The 18044-nt window shown below is 49.1% G+C and overlaps 5 protein-coding genes across 5 annotated transcripts; 3 read left to right on the plus strand and 2 right to left on the minus strand.

Annotated features, from left to right (window-relative positions):
* Window positions 1-198: 198 nt before the first annotated feature.
* Window positions 199-2955, plus strand: BDZ99DRAFT_422398 (KEX1 protease precursor; the record flags this gene model as incomplete). Its single annotated transcript, XM_033716982.1, has 1 exon — window positions 199-2955. One exon carries the CDS (start codon window positions 199-201, stop codon window positions 2740-2742), a length of 2544 nt encoding a protein of 847 aa, XP_033573993.1. The 3' UTR covers window positions 2743-2955.
* Window positions 2956-3643: 688 nt separating this feature from the next.
* BDZ99DRAFT_510603 (putative kinesin) lies at window positions 3644-5913 on the minus strand (the record flags this gene model as incomplete). Its single annotated transcript, XM_033724482.1, has 5 exons — window positions 5796-5913; window positions 5581-5731; window positions 5300-5531; window positions 4130-5254; window positions 3644-3991 (listed from the first exon to the last, which is right to left on the minus strand). Exons 1-5 carry the CDS (start codon window positions 5896-5898, stop codon window positions 3644-3646), a joined length of 1959 nt encoding a protein of 652 aa, XP_033573994.1. The 5' UTR covers window positions 5899-5913.
* A 104-nt stretch (window positions 5914-6017) lies between these two features.
* Window positions 6018-7226, plus strand: BDZ99DRAFT_422403 (uncharacterized protein). The gene is made up of 2 exons (XM_033716983.1): window positions 6018-6521; window positions 6584-7226. Exons 1-2 carry the CDS (start codon window positions 6094-6096, stop codon window positions 6987-6989), a joined length of 834 nt encoding a protein of 277 aa, XP_033573995.1. The 5' UTR covers window positions 6018-6093; the 3' UTR covers window positions 6990-7226.
* Window positions 7227-8660: 1434 nt separating this feature from the next.
* On the minus strand, window positions 8661-12720 carry BDZ99DRAFT_538085 (TPR-like protein; the record flags this gene model as incomplete). Its single annotated transcript, XM_033726630.1, has 11 exons — window positions 8661-9055; window positions 9207-9388; window positions 9449-9815; window positions 10300-10556; window positions 10610-10789; window positions 10837-11102; window positions 11137-11311; window positions 11360-11695; window positions 11747-12006; window positions 12055-12130; window positions 12386-12720. 11 exons carry the CDS (start codon window positions 12718-12720, stop codon window positions 8919-8921), a joined length of 2571 nt encoding a protein of 856 aa, XP_033573996.1. The 3' UTR covers window positions 8661-8918.
* Window positions 12721-14138: 1418 nt separating this feature from the next.
* On the plus strand, window positions 14139-14999 carry BDZ99DRAFT_479386 (uncharacterized protein; the record flags this gene model as incomplete). Its single annotated transcript, XM_033722231.1, has 4 exons — window positions 14139-14489; window positions 14539-14566; window positions 14679-14778; window positions 14840-14999. The coding sequence occupies 4 exons, from the start codon at window positions 14139-14141 to the stop codon at window positions 14997-14999; spliced, it is 639 nt and encodes a 212-aa protein (XP_033573997.1).
* Window positions 15000-18044: the final 3045 nt, after the last annotated feature.

An 18044-nucleotide genomic window follows, 5' to 3' on the forward strand; every position in this document is an offset into this window, starting at 1 on the left:
ATCTTGAATACCCTATTTGGCCCGCCTCCTACCTATACAACACCCTCGAGTCATACTCGCGTGCATCCAATCATTGGCGACTGTAGCACTCCCCCGGGCCCCTACCGCTCTTTCGAATCCTGTCGCCGTCTCCAATACTCCCTACATGGGGCTGATATCGCTTTCGCTCTCCTAGCGTTCTCGTGAAGCTCCCTCACCATGCGAAGTTCATTATTGTGGCAGCTGCTGGCAGTAGCATCACTCAGTGCTGCAAAATCCCTACCCCCACGAAATTACGCGACCCACGACTATTACGCCATACATCTCTCGCCCTCGACCTCGCCTGCCGAACTAGCGGAGAGCCTAGGTTTGGCCTATGAAGGAGCGTTGGGTGAAATACAGGATCATCATGTCTTCAAGACGATAAAGCAGGACGCCGATGTGGTCCAGGACGCCGTGGAAGAGCTGAAGAGGCGGCGGAGGAAACGAGACGTGCCATTCGAGCTTCACCCGCTGGATGCAGTTCGATACACCAAAAAGGCAAAACTAAAACCGCGGATGTGGAAGCGAAATGTGCCTCCGCTTGTGCAAAGGGCAGAAGGCGGTGATGCCGTAACGCAGCAGAGGGAGATTGCGAATAACCTCCAGATTAAAGATCCAGAATTCAATGGGCAGTGGCATCTGTTCAACACGGCGACGCCTGGAAACGACCTTAACGTTACCGGCGTCTGGCTACAAGGCATCACCGGAAAGAACTCCACTGTCTGTATTATTGATGATGGTCTGGACATGGATAGTGAAGACCTGAAGGACAACTACTTTGCCAAGGGTTCATACGATTTCAACGACCACGTCGACGAACCGAAACCACGCCTTTCTGATGACAGGCATGGAACGAGATGTGCTGGAGAGGTCTCTGCTGGGAAAAATAATGTCTGTGGCGTGGGTGTCGCCTATGAATCACGTATCTCAGGAGTCCGAATTCTTTCTGGTGAAATCTCGGACATTGACGAAGCCCTGGCACTCGATTACGAGTTGCAGGAGAACGACATTTACTCCTGTTCCTGGGGACCTCCTGACGATGGCAAGACTATGCTAGCCCCGGATGCGTTGCTTGAAAAGGCTATGATCACAGCAGTTCAGACTGGCCGTGGCGGAAAAGGCTCAATCTACGTATTTGCAGCCGGAAACGGGGCTGCTAGCGACGACAATTGTAACTTCGACGGATACACCAACAGCATATATAGTGTCACCGTTGGCGCTATCGATAACAAGAACAACCACCCCTACTATTCCGAGGCGTGCTCTGCTCAACTTGTAGTTTCCTACAGCAGCGGCGGTGGTGATGCTATCCATACTACCGATGTTGGGGTGAACAAGTGTACCAATGGTCACGGCGGTACGTCCGCAGCTGGACCGCTCGTAGCAGGCGTTTATGCCCTCGTCCTTGAAGTTCGGCCCGAACTCAGTTGGCGGGATATCCAATGGCTTACCGTCATGACTGCTCTACCTTTCGATCAACCTAGTGATTGGACCACCACTAAGATTGGGAAGTCTTTTAGTCATCAGTTTGGATATGGCAAAATGGATGCTGGCGCCATCGTGGAAGCTGCTAAAACCTGGGAGCTTGTCAAGCCTCAGGCCTGGTATTGGTCTCCCTGGATGCATGTCAAGCAAAAGATTCCGCAAGGAGACAAGGGTCTTGCCAGCGTTTTCGAAATCACTGAAGAGGAAATGAGAACGGCAAATCTCGAACGATTGGAGCACGTTACTGTCACCATGAACGTTGAACACACTCGCCGCGGCGATCTCAGCGTCGAACTCATCAGCCCTTCTGGTATGACCAGCCATCTTTCTGTTACTCGGCGCGACGATGACTTCCGTGGCGGCTACAGCGACTGGACCTTCATGACTGTAGCACATTTCGGCGAATCTCCCATTGGTAAATGGACTATTGTCGTCAAAGATACCAAAGTCAACGAACACGACGGGACTTTCACCGACTGGAAGCTCCGCCTCTGGGGCGAATGCATCGACCCCTCAACCCAAAAACTCCGCCCCATGCCCACCGAGCACGACGACGACGATCACGATGCCATCGCGGCCCCCCACCACACAGTTTCCGTCAGCGTCCCATCTGACTCTCCAACCGCCGCCCCTAATCCCTCGGACCTCCCAACGCGCCCGGTAAACCAGAAGCCAACCCCCCAAGGCCCCTCCTCCACCGCCCCCTTCGAACCGCCTACCCAAGTCACCTCCGCTCCCACCTCTTCGCCCACTTCTCCCTCTGATCAAGAGCACGACCACTTCCTCCCCCACCCCTTCCCCACCTTCGGCGTCTCCAAACGCACCCAGGTCTGGATCTACGGCTCGCTCGCGTTAATCCTCTGCTTCGTCGTCAGTCTAGGCTGCTACTTCTATCTCGCGCGGCGCAAGCGCCTCCGCAATAACCCGCGTGACGACTACGAGTTTGAAGTTCTCGACGACCGGGGCGAGGACGACGAAGGCGCTGCGTTAACCGGTGGTCCCGGAAGGAGGGGGAGGAGGAGGGCGGGCGAGCTGTATGATGCGTTTGCCGGGGAGAGCGATGAGGATGTGTTTAGTGATGATGATGAGCACGTCGCGGGTGTAGGAGGTGTGTACAGGGATATGGATGAAAAGGATCAGGGTGCTGAGGAGTTTGATGAGAAGGCGCATCTCAGAGGAAGAGGGAGTGGGAGTTTGAGTGATTTTGAGGGCAGTGGAAGTAGTGGGGCGAGGTAGTTGGAAGATGAAAGGGTGCGTGTGTTAAGATTATAGAGCATTGTTTGAGTCGCGGTTTCGTAGCGGCGTTTTAGGTGGATTAGTATAGCATTGCGTAGGTAACGTCCGTCCCTGCGTGGTGAGAAACCCACCGTGGCGCGAAAAACAATAGGTACATTGAGTTCAAGTAACTCAGAATCTGTGCACACATCAATATTTCCCACAGTTCTGTATAAGTCCTTTGCGGTGGCCACTCCTGAACACCTCGAGACCCCTCCTACTAGAAAATTACGGTCGCATCGTCGCCATCGCGCCTGATTTGCGGAGAGCATCCTTTCATGGCGTAATAGAATTCCTTCACCACAGCACCACTGTCGAGCTCTTATCACTTCTAATGCTTATAAAAGGGCCTTATCCGAGCCTCAGAGCCTCACTACCACATTGGGAAGTCGTCATCAGCCTTGTGGCTACTATCGCACGCAAATTCATACAAAGTCGCCACGCCGATCGGTACCTCCAACCGAAGCAATCACCAATCCCGGCTAGTGCGAAACAGCCTACATAATCATTACTATGTAAGTTAATTTACTTACAGTGGCTGTTAGACTTGTGGCTGTGCGCGGTCTTGGCAAGCGGGCCGACCTCAGCCCTGCAGCCTTGCGATCCAACTTAACTTTAGCTATGTGCCATGCCTCTGGTTAACCAACTCAACACCTACAGAATTCGCCACCTCATAAGGGTATAGCCGGAGCGGGTCGGCCGCCGCCCTGCTCGTGGTGGCGACAACAGTGCCAAGTCACTTTAATTACCGTTAGATATTTCTCGTAAGCATGCTTATGCAGCTCGTCCGTCTTGAATAGAGTTTGGACTTGCTACTCTAGAAACAAGAAAGTACCTATATAACCCACCAAACATAATAACTTCAAAGTCCGGCCTTCATGTTCTCTATCTGCCACTTATTTAGAGTTTCAAGCGACTCCTCTGTGTGAGGATGCTGAGGGCCAAGAATCTGTTCTTGTAGCTGGCAGCACTTTCGCATTAGTGAAATGGCATCTTCGTTGCGGCTTTGAGACTTCAATATGTGTGCTAGGTTAGCCATACTAGTCAGCGTGGAAGGATGCTCCTCCCCAAGCACCCTCTTTCTTGTCTCCATCACTTGCAACCCTAGCTCTTCGGCCTCCTTCCACCGCCCTTGATTCCAGTACGTTGACGCCAGGTTGGCCATGCTGGTCAGCGTGGAAGGATGCTCCTTCCCAAGAACCCTTAAACTCTTCTCCATCACTTGCACGTCTAGCTCTTCGGCCTCCTTCCACCGCCCTTGATTCCTGTACGTTGACGCCAGGTTGGCCATGCTGGTCAGCGTGTCTGGATGCTCCTCCCCAAGCACTCTCTTTCTCGTCTCCATCACTTGCATCCCTAGCTCTTCGGCCTCCTTCCACCGGCCCCTAAAATTGTATGCTAACGCTACCATTGCCATACTACTTAACGTGTCCTTATGCTCTTCACCAAGAAGGGTTTTCCTGACTTTCATTGACCTTATTGACATCTTCTCCGCGTTAATAGGAGTTCCTCTTGCCCAGGCATACCATGCTGCATGGTAAGATAGGAGAGCCCACTCCCCAAGCGAATCTTCGCCCTCTGGCTGCTGCGCTAATGCCGATTTCGCATGAGGAAAATACGTTTGGCATATCGGCCAATTCCCGTAGGACCCATCCGGAAACCCGATGCAAATATTCTTAATATACTGCTGCCTCCATTCTTCTAGTTGTCCCTGACCTTCCAGCCACTTCCGCGTGGCCAGCTGCACCAGCATGTGCATTTCAAACGTAGTCGGATCTTTAGTAAGGGAGATGAACGAGTAGTCTCTTAATATAAGAATATCATCTTCAAACCCGTCGTCGGCGCTAGCTTCCGACCCGCTATCTTCATCATCCCTCTCTTTACGGTCTTCACTATGCGCCCTCGAGTTTTCGTGTCTGTTTCCCGTTTCACTTTGAGGCCGAATCAGAGCTTCAGGAATCCCTTGTCGGTCAAAAAAGCTCATGAGTGAAAGCAGGCCAGCTGCCGACCGCCTGGTCTGAAATATGTAGTCGAACGATATTTGCCACGTTATAAGAATAGAGTTTTTAGCCTGCCAGTCTCTGTAAATATGACCTGCATCGTAGTCTAAGAGACTCGTCTTTGCCCTGTCACTCCTCTGGAACTTCTCAATATATTGCCGTACCGAAAATCGTGATGCTCTTGCCTTGATGTACGCAGCCGCCTGGATGAGAGCAAGGGGCATAAACTCGAGTGCAGCCGCTAGCTCCGCAATATCCTTCTTGTTACTTTGCTTTCCTAGCTTTGTTTCAATAAGCGCCAGCGCCTGCCTCTCATCCATTAGTTCCACATCGATTATGTTTCTCTCTCCCACCAGTTTCAGCGCTATGTCCCTGCTTCGCGTCGTAACGAGGACCGTCCCATTTCCGCTGCAAGGTAAGCATCGCAAGAGTGGTTGCGCTATACCGCTATTTAGGCCTCCTTCCTGCGCTCTCTGGCTCGTGGTTTAAGGCTTGAGAGGGAAGTCGGCATCATCAACGTTGTCGAGGACAAGCACCCACTTTCCCTTTTTTTCATCGTGAAGCCAATCGTAGACGAGCTGGAAGATATTTGCCTTGGGATTCCTGCGGCCGGTAATCTTGACTTGGTCTGCAACTTGCCGAAAACTTTGCTCAAATCGGGCGGCGTTGCTGCCGTGCACCCAGAAAACCCACGTATCTGGCGATTTCTTTCTAACTTGGTAGGAGTGTTCGATTGCAAGTTGCGACTTCCTTCGCGCAGGTCAGCAGGCAATTAAGCTGGAGGCCTTTAGAATAGTACCCCACTCCGACCAGACCAACAAGCGCAGCCCTAGATGCTGGCACGGATAGTTTTTCGCAAATCTGATCGAGTAGCGTTCCGCGGTTGACAAAGTCAAGGTCTTGGGGAAAGGGGACGTTGGCCGATGGGCTCGGAGGGGTCTCTGGTCGTTCTGGGCACGGGAGCTTGCTGTTAGCACCGTCGAGCTTGGGCTCCTCTGCTCTAGAGTAACGTACCAGGCGGGAGGTGGATCTCAGCGCTGATTGGGCCGTAGCTTTGCCCCACTTCAAAGCCGTGGTTGCTGTCGCCGAAGGCAATCGTCGCGCTTCCTTGAGCCATTTTCAACGTGCTGGTAGAGAATCGTTGTAGTTGCGGAGTTGAGGGTCGCAGGCTGCCATCCTTGGCATGTGCTCAGCTCAGCTCAACCTCGCGCCCTCGCAGACTTCTCCACCTCTTCACCTACACTAGCATTAATAGACTTACGAACGAATACTCGACTTCTAGCTTGAAATTCTTGGTACTCGTTTAAAAATTATGCCTGACCTGCTTAGCGTTGCGGCGAGTATCGTTGGCATTACTGTCCCCGCTCTGCACGGTACACGGCTTCTTTTGGATGACCTTAACAAGATCGTCGATGCCCCAAACGTCGTCCAAACCCTGAGAGAAGATATAGCGTCAGTTGGAATGGCCCTGCAATCGCTTCAGACTATTAAAGACCCTGAATGGGAGAACCTTGGTGAAACGATAGCCAATCAGTCAAAAGCAACGATTAGGAACTGCGAAAGACTGTGTAGCATGTTCCGGGGCAACCTACAACGCTGGACAAAGCATTCTGAAGGAAGACTGTCATGGCATGATAGGGCCAAAGTTGGCTTCTTCAAAGAGCGTCAGATTAAAGCCATGTCTGAGCAACTTCAGAGCTGCAAGATCGCTTTTAACTCAGCAGTTGGTACAGCAACCTTGTATGTACCACCTATAAGCATTCGGGACCTCCTAAAAAGATGATGTTAATCAAATTGCACAGGTATAGCTCCATCCGCCACACTCATATTACTGAAGAAATAAGAAAGACGATTTCAACGAACGAGGCAGAGATCTCTAAGGCTATCACATTGACAGCTTCGCAGCTGGCAGACGTGGAGGCTGCTTTACGAGAGGCACGCCTTACAGTCCCTACACATGATCAGGGTCAAAACAATGAGGATATAATAAGTTCAGTTAAGCAAGTTGAAGAGGAACAGGCGGCACTTAGCTGTTCGCGGAAATTGCTCGAAGAGTTACTGTCAAAGGCACGAGAGGATGTTATAGCAAAAGCTGCGAGTGAAAGTCAGGAACGGTTAACACGAGTGACATTTGGGAACAATAACAGCGGCTTTCAGGTAGGGATCATCAACGGTCCTATCAGTGGGATCAGTTTTGGAGGAAAGTGAACATGTTTCGGCGAGATAATAAGCTTCTTGAGCGTGGTTATCTATTTGTAACGTAATTACAAAAGGTCACTACCCTAAGCAGGGAGGGCGGCCGACCCGCACCGACTATACCCTTGTGAGGTGGCGATTCTGTAGTTGTTCTCAGATAGTTGAGTTGGTTGACTGGAGGCGTGGCCAAGTTGAATTACAAGGCTGGGGGCTGACGTTGGCCCGCTTGCCGAGACCCTGCACAGCCACAGGCTTAACAGCCACCGTAAGTAAACTACGCCCTGATGATTGATTATATGAGGCAGGGTTGTTCTCCACTAGCCCGAATTGGTGATCGCTTCTTTTGGAGGTACCAACCTGCCTGGCGACCTTGCATGAATTTGCGCGCTATAGTAGACACCAGGCTGATGATGACTTCCCAGCATCATAGCGAGGTTTTGATGCTCGGATAAGACCCTGCTATTAGTATTTAGAGTGGTAAGAGCTCTATAGTGGTTCTGTGGGGAGAGAAGTTTGTTATGCTATAAAAGAAGGCTCTCTACAAATTAGGCTTAAAAGCGAGGATGTGAACGTAACTTTTAGGTGAGAGGGGGTCCTGGATGTTTATGAATAGCCACAGTACACGACTTATATAGAACTATTGCAGATACCGACGTGTGCACAAAGTGTGAGTTGCTTAAAGTCAAAGTACCCCTCATATTTCTCGGCACGGTGGGTTTCTCGGCACGCAGGGATGGTCGTTAGTTTATTGCATCCTCATTTTTTCTTTCTTCTATCTGCTCTCTGTCATTGCCGACGTGGAATAGGCTCCGGTCACGTGACAATCACTGGTGCCAAGCGATAAAGTCTGCGCAGCAGCAACTCGACTTCAGCAGCGAGAAGGGCTGTTCGGAGCTTCAAAAATAAAAGTAGTACAGTTCTGTGCTTTCGAAATAGGCAGCTATGGGGCATATGGACTGGTGGGAAAGCAAAAGGGTAAAAGTAGAAGTCAATGGATTTGGAGCAGTGTCAACTTTGGAAAAGCTTACTCTCATGTGGTGGAAGTAGAAGAGTTTGGAGGCGATAACAAGATGAAAATGTCGTGCACCGTCAAACTACAACGATGCTTATAAGCTACCTCTATTAACGTTTCTATTCTTCGATACTGAGGCTAAAGGCCCTGATTTGGTAACTGTGTTGAATATCACAACTCTGCCCCGAGACCTTCCAACTTTAATTGACGCTGGTACTCGCCATCATCATCTTTCTTTGCTTCCTTCCACTCCATTCCTCGCGGTCCTCGTCCGTTTCGCACACCACCCCAGCAGCCATCATGCCATTCGATTATGTCTTTTACTCTCCCCATGAAACCGCTGGAGGTGATTTTTCTGCACTCCCACCCCGCAACCATGAAATGGCTCCGCGAACGTTTTAACTCTCCGCCATTTGCCCATCCCTTCCTACATTTTCCACTCCACCGCCTCCCCCAGCCATCAAAGTCCAGGGCCACAGGTCTGACTGCCTGCCATCTGTTTGCGGCAAGTCGGTTTTTGCACACCACCCACACAGCCATTAAGCCGCGTTGAGTAACGATTTGACTTCCCCATGAAGAATGTCGGAGCAACTGTTTGCACACCACCCAGCTCCCCCGAACTATGGTTGTCATTGTTGTCTATTTTGCTCCCCGAGACCCTCCGTACCTTCTGCCGAGTCCGGAGGGCAGCTTCGGCTGAGACTTTATACCTCCTTGGAAGGGGAATTCGTAAGGGTCTCGTGAGTAACACGTGATTTTGGTTTTCAGAAGAGTGTATACTAAGCTATCCGCACGTGATTAATTCCGGAGCTCTTGATGCAGTCTGGATTGAGATGAGAAAGCAACAGAAAGTAACGACCGTCAATCTCAGGATACAAGCGGATTTTGAAAGAAGAAGGTAGTTACACCCTATGCATAAACAATTCAATTCATCTAAGCTGCCCATCCACGAGACTGTCAAAAACTTGTTGACTCCGATTTTGAGGGTCGAATTTATCTCCTTGAAGCTCTCTCCGAGTCTTCTCTGCGTTCTCCAGTAGCTCTGCGGCTACCTTGCCATCTTTTTCTAGCATAGATAAAGCATACATGACTCGAGCTTGTTCACATGCTGCGGTTTCTCGGAATACATGGATATCGAGACTCTCTCGAAGCTTCGTTCTGGAGTCAAGATTATTAAAATGCTTGTTCGTGTTAGAACGCGCACGGGTATATCTTACCTAGCTTCATCTTGTCTCCTTGATCAGCAGGAATAAGGCCCTGCTTGAACAAGCAAATGGCATGAAGAAGGTTCCTGAAGTCCTTGCGTTTTTCCATGGCATCGACCGTAGCCTGGAACTCATCTCTGGCCGAGCTAAGCTTCTTCTCCGCTCGAAAGAGTAGAGCTCGATAGTATTTGATACTGAAAAGTCAGAAAGTATTTTGGGACTATGGAGGGTTTGTAGGGGAGGGAAAGCCTTACTGTATCGCAAAATTTGCATCAGTGTTGTCTTTGTCTGCTTTATTAATTCTGTTTTTGGCCTCCTCAAATCTACCAAGTTTAATGCAAATACGGCCTAGATTCAGCTCATTCAGCACTACGGCGCCGTTGTTCTGCCTCGGTAGCATCGCGGTGGCATCTGAGTGCATCTTGAAAGCCGTTTCGGCAGAACCCATACTCAAATGCAAGTTTCCTAGATTGTTCATGATGGAATACAGGTCAGCATTCAGGCCTTCCAGGATACCGCGACATTCTTCCATGATAGCCAAGGCATCACTGAAGTTTCCTCGTTGGGCCCAGACACGGCCAACGTTGCTGCATAGCCGAGCAAATGAATTCGGATGTCGATCTCAGACACAATCAGCTGTTGCATTACGCGGTGAAGGGATTGACTGGTTATCCATTTGACACAATCGGCAGATGGCAGCTTCCAGGAAGTCCCCGTCCAAGGGATTGGCTCTATTTTCCAGATATTGGAGGTGAGTCTACATTTCCAACCGAAATACATCGTATAGCTAACCATTAGATATCATAGCGTATTCCCAATCTCCGGTCTACGGCACTACGAATAGTACAGTGCAGTATATTTGCTCAGAATCAGAAGCGCGGATCCTTTGTAAACGGTACCTACTGGACAAGATGGCATCTACTAGCTTAGACTACTAGTGATTTTGATGGTAAGCGTTTGAAAAAGTAGCGATGGGATCGGTGCATTGTTTATGAGTCAGTCTTCAAAATGTGTACGCTGGAATGAACTCAAGATGGAAAGAAGCATCATAGTACCCATTTCTAGCCTTAGAGTGATACATCATTCGACGTTACACCTAGCTCACTTCCCCGATAGTATGGAGCAACTTGGATATTGTAATTTCGCTCGGTGTCCGGAGGCTCCCCAAGGAGAGGTTTCTGAATGCTTTTTCTTTCTTTCTCCGGTTCCTCATGGATCCTTCTTGATTCTTGTTCATCTGATCCCTCCCGGCGCAGGCTTAGAGCTTCGGCGTATTTCCTTTTGACACGCGCTACCTCCTCTCCATCGCCTTTGACATTCCGGTTCAATTCGGCAAGTTCTAGTGCCTTTTTGAGGTGCTGACTGCGACTCGTTAACGTCTTGAAAGCCACACGTTTCGAGTAAGTTAGGCTTACACGGCAAGATCAAGATTTCTTTGGGCTACGTGTACACAGTCCACCTTGTATAGAGCGGCGACAGTCTGCATACTTGAAGCGCCTTCGGATGAGTAAATCATACATGCTCTTGTGTAGCATAGCGTAGCTTGAGCGATCTCGCCTTTTCGGTAATGTAAGTGGCCCATGATGAAATCCACACTGCAAGTATTGGTCATGTTTGGCGGTTGGATATGGCAGAGGCATACTCTGCATCGTAGAATGTATCCTCCCCAAATTCGTCAACTGCAGCCTGGCGGCTTATGCCTAAATTTTGAATCGCTTTGTCGTACTCGCCCTTTTGAATAAAGGCTTCTGCGATGTTAGAATGGCGAATGTTGATTATCTGTTTTCGTTCATACTCGGGCTTCATCATGTCAATCCTTAGAGCCTTTGTGTTATGATTCGATCTCGTCATCCCATCTACAATCACATTGATATGTGTTGCCAATATTGTTGTACGAATTTGCCAATCCTTCGTGATCTTCAGAAAACAGATTCTTCCTTACACGAAGACATTCGTTGTGATATTGGTACGCTTGCTTGATGTTGTTCCTTGTTACGATAATGCCGGCAGTGTTTAGTAAACTCGCGTACTCCGGGGAGTTTTTGTCTCTGCATATCTCAAACCCGAATTGAACGAGAACATCGTTTTGATTGTAGTCTCCGATGTCTCGAAGGTACCTGTACAAGTTAACGAAGGTTCTATACACTGTTGACGGTCATAATTACCATGCGCAACTGTCTAGACACTTCACAAGCTCATCAAACTCATTGTCGGATCTTGACTTGCATTTCTCCGTTTCGTAGAATTGGCAGAGCGCTACGACGTGGGAGGCAAAACTCTCGCATTGTTTCCAAACGTGTCTGAATGAAAGTCCATTCACAAGTTTTGGAAAAGCTTCATATAGCAGTTTCGCTGCAGTCATGAAGCTCTCTCTTCTCTCTTCGACACTCAAAGTGCTGTGGAACTCGACCTGAATGACTCCGTGTACGTAGAGATACGATGTCTCTGGTTTGGCTCTCACTAGTGACGCTTTCAGCAGGGCTTCGACTTCTATTTGTAGGCTACGGGAATTAGTGCAGTAACATATGGTTTGGCTAGACTCAATTACTCACTCCCATTCGTCCCGGCAGAATTCCAGCGACTCAGGCACATTTTCTGAGTTCTCAAGTTGGAATAGTGACAGTGGAATGGCATCTGGCCCGATGATACATAGAACGCGGAAAAGTTCCCGCGCCGATGTGCCGTTGAGACTCTTGAAAGAATACTGGTATGCGCCGTGGAGGCCTCCGCGCGAATAGAATGGTTGAAGATGCAGATCCTTATCCGATTGTGCGTGAACTCTCGGCGTATATTTGACGTAGAGATCAAAAAACTTTGCCACCGATTATGACTTCTGCCTGATGTTCATGGCCATGATTACCAGAGCTAAAGGCAGGCCACCCAGTCTTCCCGTCAATTCTTCGGTGGCAGCCTCTTCTGCGGCTGGATACTGTTCCCTGTGAATAGTTTGGAATATTTATTCTTTGGACTCCGCCTCGGTCAATATTAGAACCCGGAAGCTTTTCCACAGAGTCTCCAACAAAACAATCTCGTGTCGAGCTGTAATGAGAAGGGAGCCTCGTGGAGTTATTGGCCAGGAATCGTTACGCAACGAAGTGAAGTGTTCATCAGTATCCACGTTATCGTAAATGACAAAAAATTCTTCGTCTAGTTCTAGTCAGAAATTGTGTTGCGAAATGAGTTACACTGACAACTCACTAATTTTGTCGAGAAACTGCAGCACCCAGTATTTGTTGTTGATGTGATTTCCGTGCCCGGTGGCTCCGGGAAGATTCAGTTCCACGGCGATGGCCGAAAAGCTTCTATCAACGGCAGCTGAATTCTCGCTATTCACCCAAAAGATGTAAGCAAGCCCACCATGTCGACGCTCCTCTGCATAATGAAGGACTAGCTGAGTTTTGCCTATGCCGCCTTCACCCCACAGCGTTGCTATTCTTCGCCGAGCCTCAGACTCGACATGATCCAAGGCTTTCCTCAGATTATCCATTTGTTCCTCACGCCCCACGAAATTTGGGACTTGTGGCATTGGTATATAGTAACATACTCTGGTGTAGCGGGATCTTCAGCCGCGTCGAGTGTTTCCGTCTCTTGGACTGACACGGGAGGGGCTGGCTGCGACACGGCTTCAGCAGGACCACGATGTTCGGCTCGTATTCGTACGTGTGTAACTCGTTTCGAGATCGCATCCAGGACGCGGTGTATTTTCTGGCTGACATCTAGCGGCCAAAGTTGCTTGGCTTTTCTAGCTGGATATCAGAAGTTAGTCAACGAGTCCAAATTTGTGGAGCGTGAATACCTACGTTCTGGATATCGGCGCACAAACTCTACTATTTCTATGAAACAAGATGAAATGTCTACCAGCGTCTCTACGGCCTCTCTGGCTATATTTACACTACTTGGGAACTATTCAAGTCCTGCAGACCGCTGTGCAGTTTTTGAAAGAAGTCTTCAATTTCTTGTTGAAGGATGGGAATGAGGTCGTACTCAATCTTTTCAAGAAGAATCACCTAGGCTTGATCAGATAAGTCTTCGAAAGAGAGAAACTAGGATTTGGACCTCAAACAAGTAGCAAACTATGCCCCCGGATATTTCTAGGTCACTGGCCTGCAAAGCTTCGACAATCATGACCCTGCGGATTGTTTGCTGTATCTCGTCCAGAAGCGGCTTCCCACTCTCGAGATATTGCTTCAGCGTAGTTTCAACACTTGCCAGGACATGGATATCAGGAAAACCCGATAATGGGGAGTAAGAGCGAACGTCGTTTGTATCTCCCCCGAGCCTCCCCACGCAGGTTGCCACTCCTTTGTTCCATATATCGAGACATTGCGCATCTCTATATGTATGTGAGCGAAAGTGCTTTTCTCTCAGTGTATCTCAACACCTACCGGTCCTCGGAGCTTTCTAGTGCGATTGAATGCGGTGCGCCACTTCCAGCAAATGATCTGATAGATAGCGAAGAGTCCGCCATAACCGGATACAACTAGGTACGGAATGACAAGCCGCTGTTTGAGAGGTGAAACTTGATGGATGGTTGTGGTAGGAGAGTTGTGCTCCGCCTCTCCCGAGTAGATGCCGGACGTACAAGGTGCGTTGAGTGTACTCACATTCCATTCGTTCTAGTAAAAGGTTCGATCACTTGACTACGAGCCAAGAGCGGGGGAGGCAATGAAGGATTCGAATGACAACATATCCTCAATAGATCGAAGGACGGTCTGTGTAGGGGGCTCACTTCTGTTTGCCTTCTATCTGCATGCCTTCTATCTGCAACGTGCACTGCCTGCCCTTACCTTACATTAGCGCAGCCCCTTTGTGCGGATTGAGACGAAGCTGCGTTTGCCGTGGCCAGTCAAGGCCATAATCTGTTTCTGGGATTGATCAAGTGCATCGCCATTTAAAACAGATCAGTCTTTTTGTTCCAAACTTGCCTCGCTGATTCCTATCAATATGGTTTACGTTCTAGCGGAACTGTCCTTCATTGCTGATGACCCTCGATACGAGCGGGAGAAGCCTTATGATATTGTATATGCGAGCTCTTCAGATCCACTGAAGTCTAATTGCCAATTCGCCACAAGCTCTGCAATCAGAATCACTGATTGCCGTTCCAAATTCGAGGAGTACAACCTGAAACACCATGGTTTCGCATTTCTTCTGTGTCCTTCCAGTGTTTCCTTGCGTTCTCTGCTCTCGGAAGATGTTGATACGGCGAAGGAAGCTGTTCAGCCGTATCTGAAAGGGACAATTGCCATTGCACGAGAAGAACTGAAACCCGAGCGAGTTATTTGTTTCGATTGGCGGGTAAGTAAAAACCCTCACTTTTTGAAGTACTGATAACAATGCTTTCTAGATCCGAAAGCGAAGCGTAAGCGAGGTTAGTAAGTCCTCTGTGTTACTCGCTGATCGCCATTATCCTATTGAGATCGTAAGGGTTGTTCATCTAGGTCCGCTTACTCATTGCTACACATCGCTTTAGACTAATAATCACAGATGTATCACACGACGGTGGGAGAGTCAAATTGCATCGCCATCTCTCTAGCGATGAGATCGCGAAGGTCACTGATGGGGAGTGGGAGATTCAGTTCGTAAAGTATGTACACCTCCAGAACCTCTCCCCCACCCCTTGTCATGTTGTATTCTAATTTGTGTAGCGTCTGGCGCCCAATTTCAGAGGTGGTCAAGGACGCACCGTTGACGCTATGTGACCCGAGCTCTGTTGCCAGGGACGATCTTCCGGAGGTCGACAAGGTGCACACTGACCATGTCGAAGAGAGCGCTTACTTGAAACAGCGCCCTCATCGTGAGTGGTAGTAACTGTCCAATCAAACAAGAGACGAGATCACAATCTTCACGACTGTGGGATTCCGAGGGCAAAAGACGGTTCAGTACGAGACGTAATCTTATCTTATGTACAAGCCACTTACGTCTTTCTTAGTCACTCCTCCGCACACCGCATTTTTGCATCCTGAGCGGCGTTCTACACACTTACCCCGGGAGAGTATCGAAGTTAGGCTCATAGTGGTCACCCGATGTGGTATAAAGACATAACATGCAAGCAGCGGTTTCTGTTTGGAGCAGACAAGGCATTGGTGTCATTGTTCAAGCAACATCAATGGAGTTGTGACTAGGTTTGAAAAGATTGGATCCTAAGCAGAACATAGCTGCTGATGAAGACTACCTCGCTGCCCCCTTGCGCCCGAGTGTTTCCTGCAAAGAATGAATTGAAGACCGACTTGTCCGTCCCCTCTGAGCTGAAGATACTAACGCTTCAGAAACGAGTGAATTCTGACTACAAGGCCTTGAACAAATGAACATGCTGTATCGAGTTAGGTAGGGTTAGGATGATCCTCACCTTGCAGTAACCATTTAGCGCCTGTCTTTGGTATCAACCACTAAGATCCTTGTTATCCAGCTCGGTCAGAAGCCTGAAGTCTGAGCCGTCCTGAGCAGCGGTGAGGCCATTCCGTTCGATGTTGGTTTCGTCGATGTTGATGAACGCCTTCCAAGGCTGGATTTTGGGAGGCGTAACCTTGGGCATCTGCGGGTTGTTTGGAGGAGACATTGGTCAGTGAGGCTCGAGCGTGAATTCATATTGAGATGGGTGAAGACTGAAGAGTCTACCTGAGCATGGAGCATTGGAAGTCTAAATATATTCAAGGCAGCAGCCCGAGTACGCCTCTCGCCGTGCAAGGTTGTACGGCACGGTCTACGTGACCGATGCGCCGGAACTGGAAAGCAGTCTGCCAGTAACCCACGTCGGGACGGGATATAGAGCGTGGGATAAACAAATAAGTGAAGCTTCAGACATAATGTAGACATTGATTGGCTGATCAGGGAGGCTCTACGTACCTTTGTAGGAGAAAAAAGTGGCCGTTTTGCGGCACCGCGCGCGACAGCGTTAACACTTGATTACAACACCATCCAAGTTCAAAGTCCAGAATATTTTTGGATGATTATGAAGCGCTAAGTCTAGGCTACACTTTGATACCTTTTTCAAAAAAAATTGGTCAAATAGTGGAGGAGTTTGACGTGGTTGAGTACTAGACATATGTTCGAACAGGTTAGTAGAATCCTCGGGTTTCGGAGTCTTAGAGCTGATCTGCAACAAGCGGAGCATTGCTACTCGATAGACTGACGGTGCAGGTTGGCCTCTGTCATCACGGTCTGCACAAAGTGTGCGCCAAATGGTGTCTGGCAGACTGATAACATCTGAGTGAAAGTTGCGAGAAATCGCTCCAAGGATTTCCAAACACTCTCTCGTCACGATAGCACTCGCTAGAATAGTCTCGTTGATCTTCGAGCTACGTCCCCAAGAATGACGCCACTGACATACAATGACCCATCACAGACCCCGTCGTCTTCATTTCTTCCCACAAAAACTTGAGGCGTCAATCCGTAGTGGGCATTGTAGACAGGCTTCTGATGGCTCCCAACAAACGGACTGCCATGTAAACGCTGTTTGGATCGCCGGGGGGCATCCCCGAAAGGTAAACTCTGGGTGCTATCCATGACGGGTATCTTAGTAGGATGTGGTCGGCTTGCCTGTCTTGGCCAGTAGCATGTACTATAGAGGACGAAATTGGTGCCCAAGGACGGCAAATGATATCCAGTGGCAGCAATGCGAAATGAAATCAACATAAACATCCAGCACGTTCTTCCCATAATTCGGAGTTATAGCGTCGGATTGATCGGTCTGTGACGACGCGGCCATGTCATTGGCCAGATTCAACAAACCGTAGATTGTATCTCGCTGATCGGTCGTTTCAGTGAAGGTCCCCAAATCCACAAGGGTTTCCAACGACATTCTATGATGTAGAATATGCTTCCCATCCGCAGACTTTCTAAACACATCTTCGATGGTATCTAGAAGCCTAATTGCTGGAGAGTCCTGGAAATCGGCCAGTATCTCTGTCCGCGTTGTATTTCCTGTCTGACTGATGGACAGTAGTATGCTGCTGAGCCTAGCCCGAACCAAGTCTATGGCCGTTGAAAAATGGCTCATATGGGCTCTACGGTCGCCACAGTGTATATCTGAATTTGTTGAAAATGCGGCTTCTTGGAGAACCCAGTCTCGTCGAAACCAAGGCCTTCCCAAAATCTGGGCCCAGGTAATAAACCCGTATTGCTCCCACCATGAACCAGTCCACTGAAAATTGCTTTGAATTGATTTGGGCACAAATTCCATGGCAAACTTGCTAGTCAGTCCTCCTCGCCTAACCAAATTATGACACTACTAGCCTTGCGGTAGATCGTTGCCATTTGTCTGACCTGCGCATTCCTTTCCAATTCATCGAGCTGATCGATGCAAAGGGAGTCTACCTAAAGTCGAAGGTGACCTGTTCGTAGCCTTATCCGTTGTATAGCATGGAAAAGATTTGGTCGTATAAAATCACTTCGCTATTGATGAACACTCGGTGTATTGCTGGCTCCTGGCCCCAAACATAACTTAAAGCGTTGTATGCTAGAGGATTTAACAGAATGAACTCCTGAATGCGGCCGGTGACTTTGCTTCCTATTACTCCAGGATCGAGGATGAGAATACGGAAACCGTGATCTGCAAGCGGATCCGAATACAAAGTCATAGGGGACACAGTAACTGAAATTTCATCTTCGGGCATTGACGAACGGGGCTCGGGCGAAAGGCTCGCAGAGCTGCTCTTATTAGTCTCGTGTCTAGATATTTCATCGGGTACCCACGAAACCTTGAGTTCCCACTGAAGCTTGGGTACGGGGCCTAAAGGACAGGACATCGACTCGGCGTGTTAGACTCACCAGGGTAGGAGTCACGAAGTCGGAAAGATCACGTGACGGAATTGGAGAATCGTTAATGATTCTTCGAGCCGACTCTCGAGAACT

This window comes from Mytilinidion resinicola (genome assembly GCF_010093595.1).
Source record: "Mytilinidion resinicola strain CBS 304.34 unplaced genomic scaffold BDZ99scaffold_15, whole genome shotgun sequence".
Classification (NCBI taxonomy): Eukaryota; Fungi; Ascomycota; class Dothideomycetes; order Mytilinidiales; family Mytilinidiaceae; genus Mytilinidion; species Mytilinidion resinicola.

Excerpts from the sequence above, each read along its gene's own strand:
- BDZ99DRAFT_422403 (XM_033716983.1), top strand. The coding sequence starts at position 6,094 with ATGCCTGACCTGCTTAGCGTTGCGGCGAGTATCGTTGGCATTACTGTC. Across the intron at positions 6,522-6,583 it reads GCAGTTGGTACAGCAACCTT|GTATAGCTCCATCCGCCACA; the intron begins GTATGTACCACC and ends CAAATTGCACAG.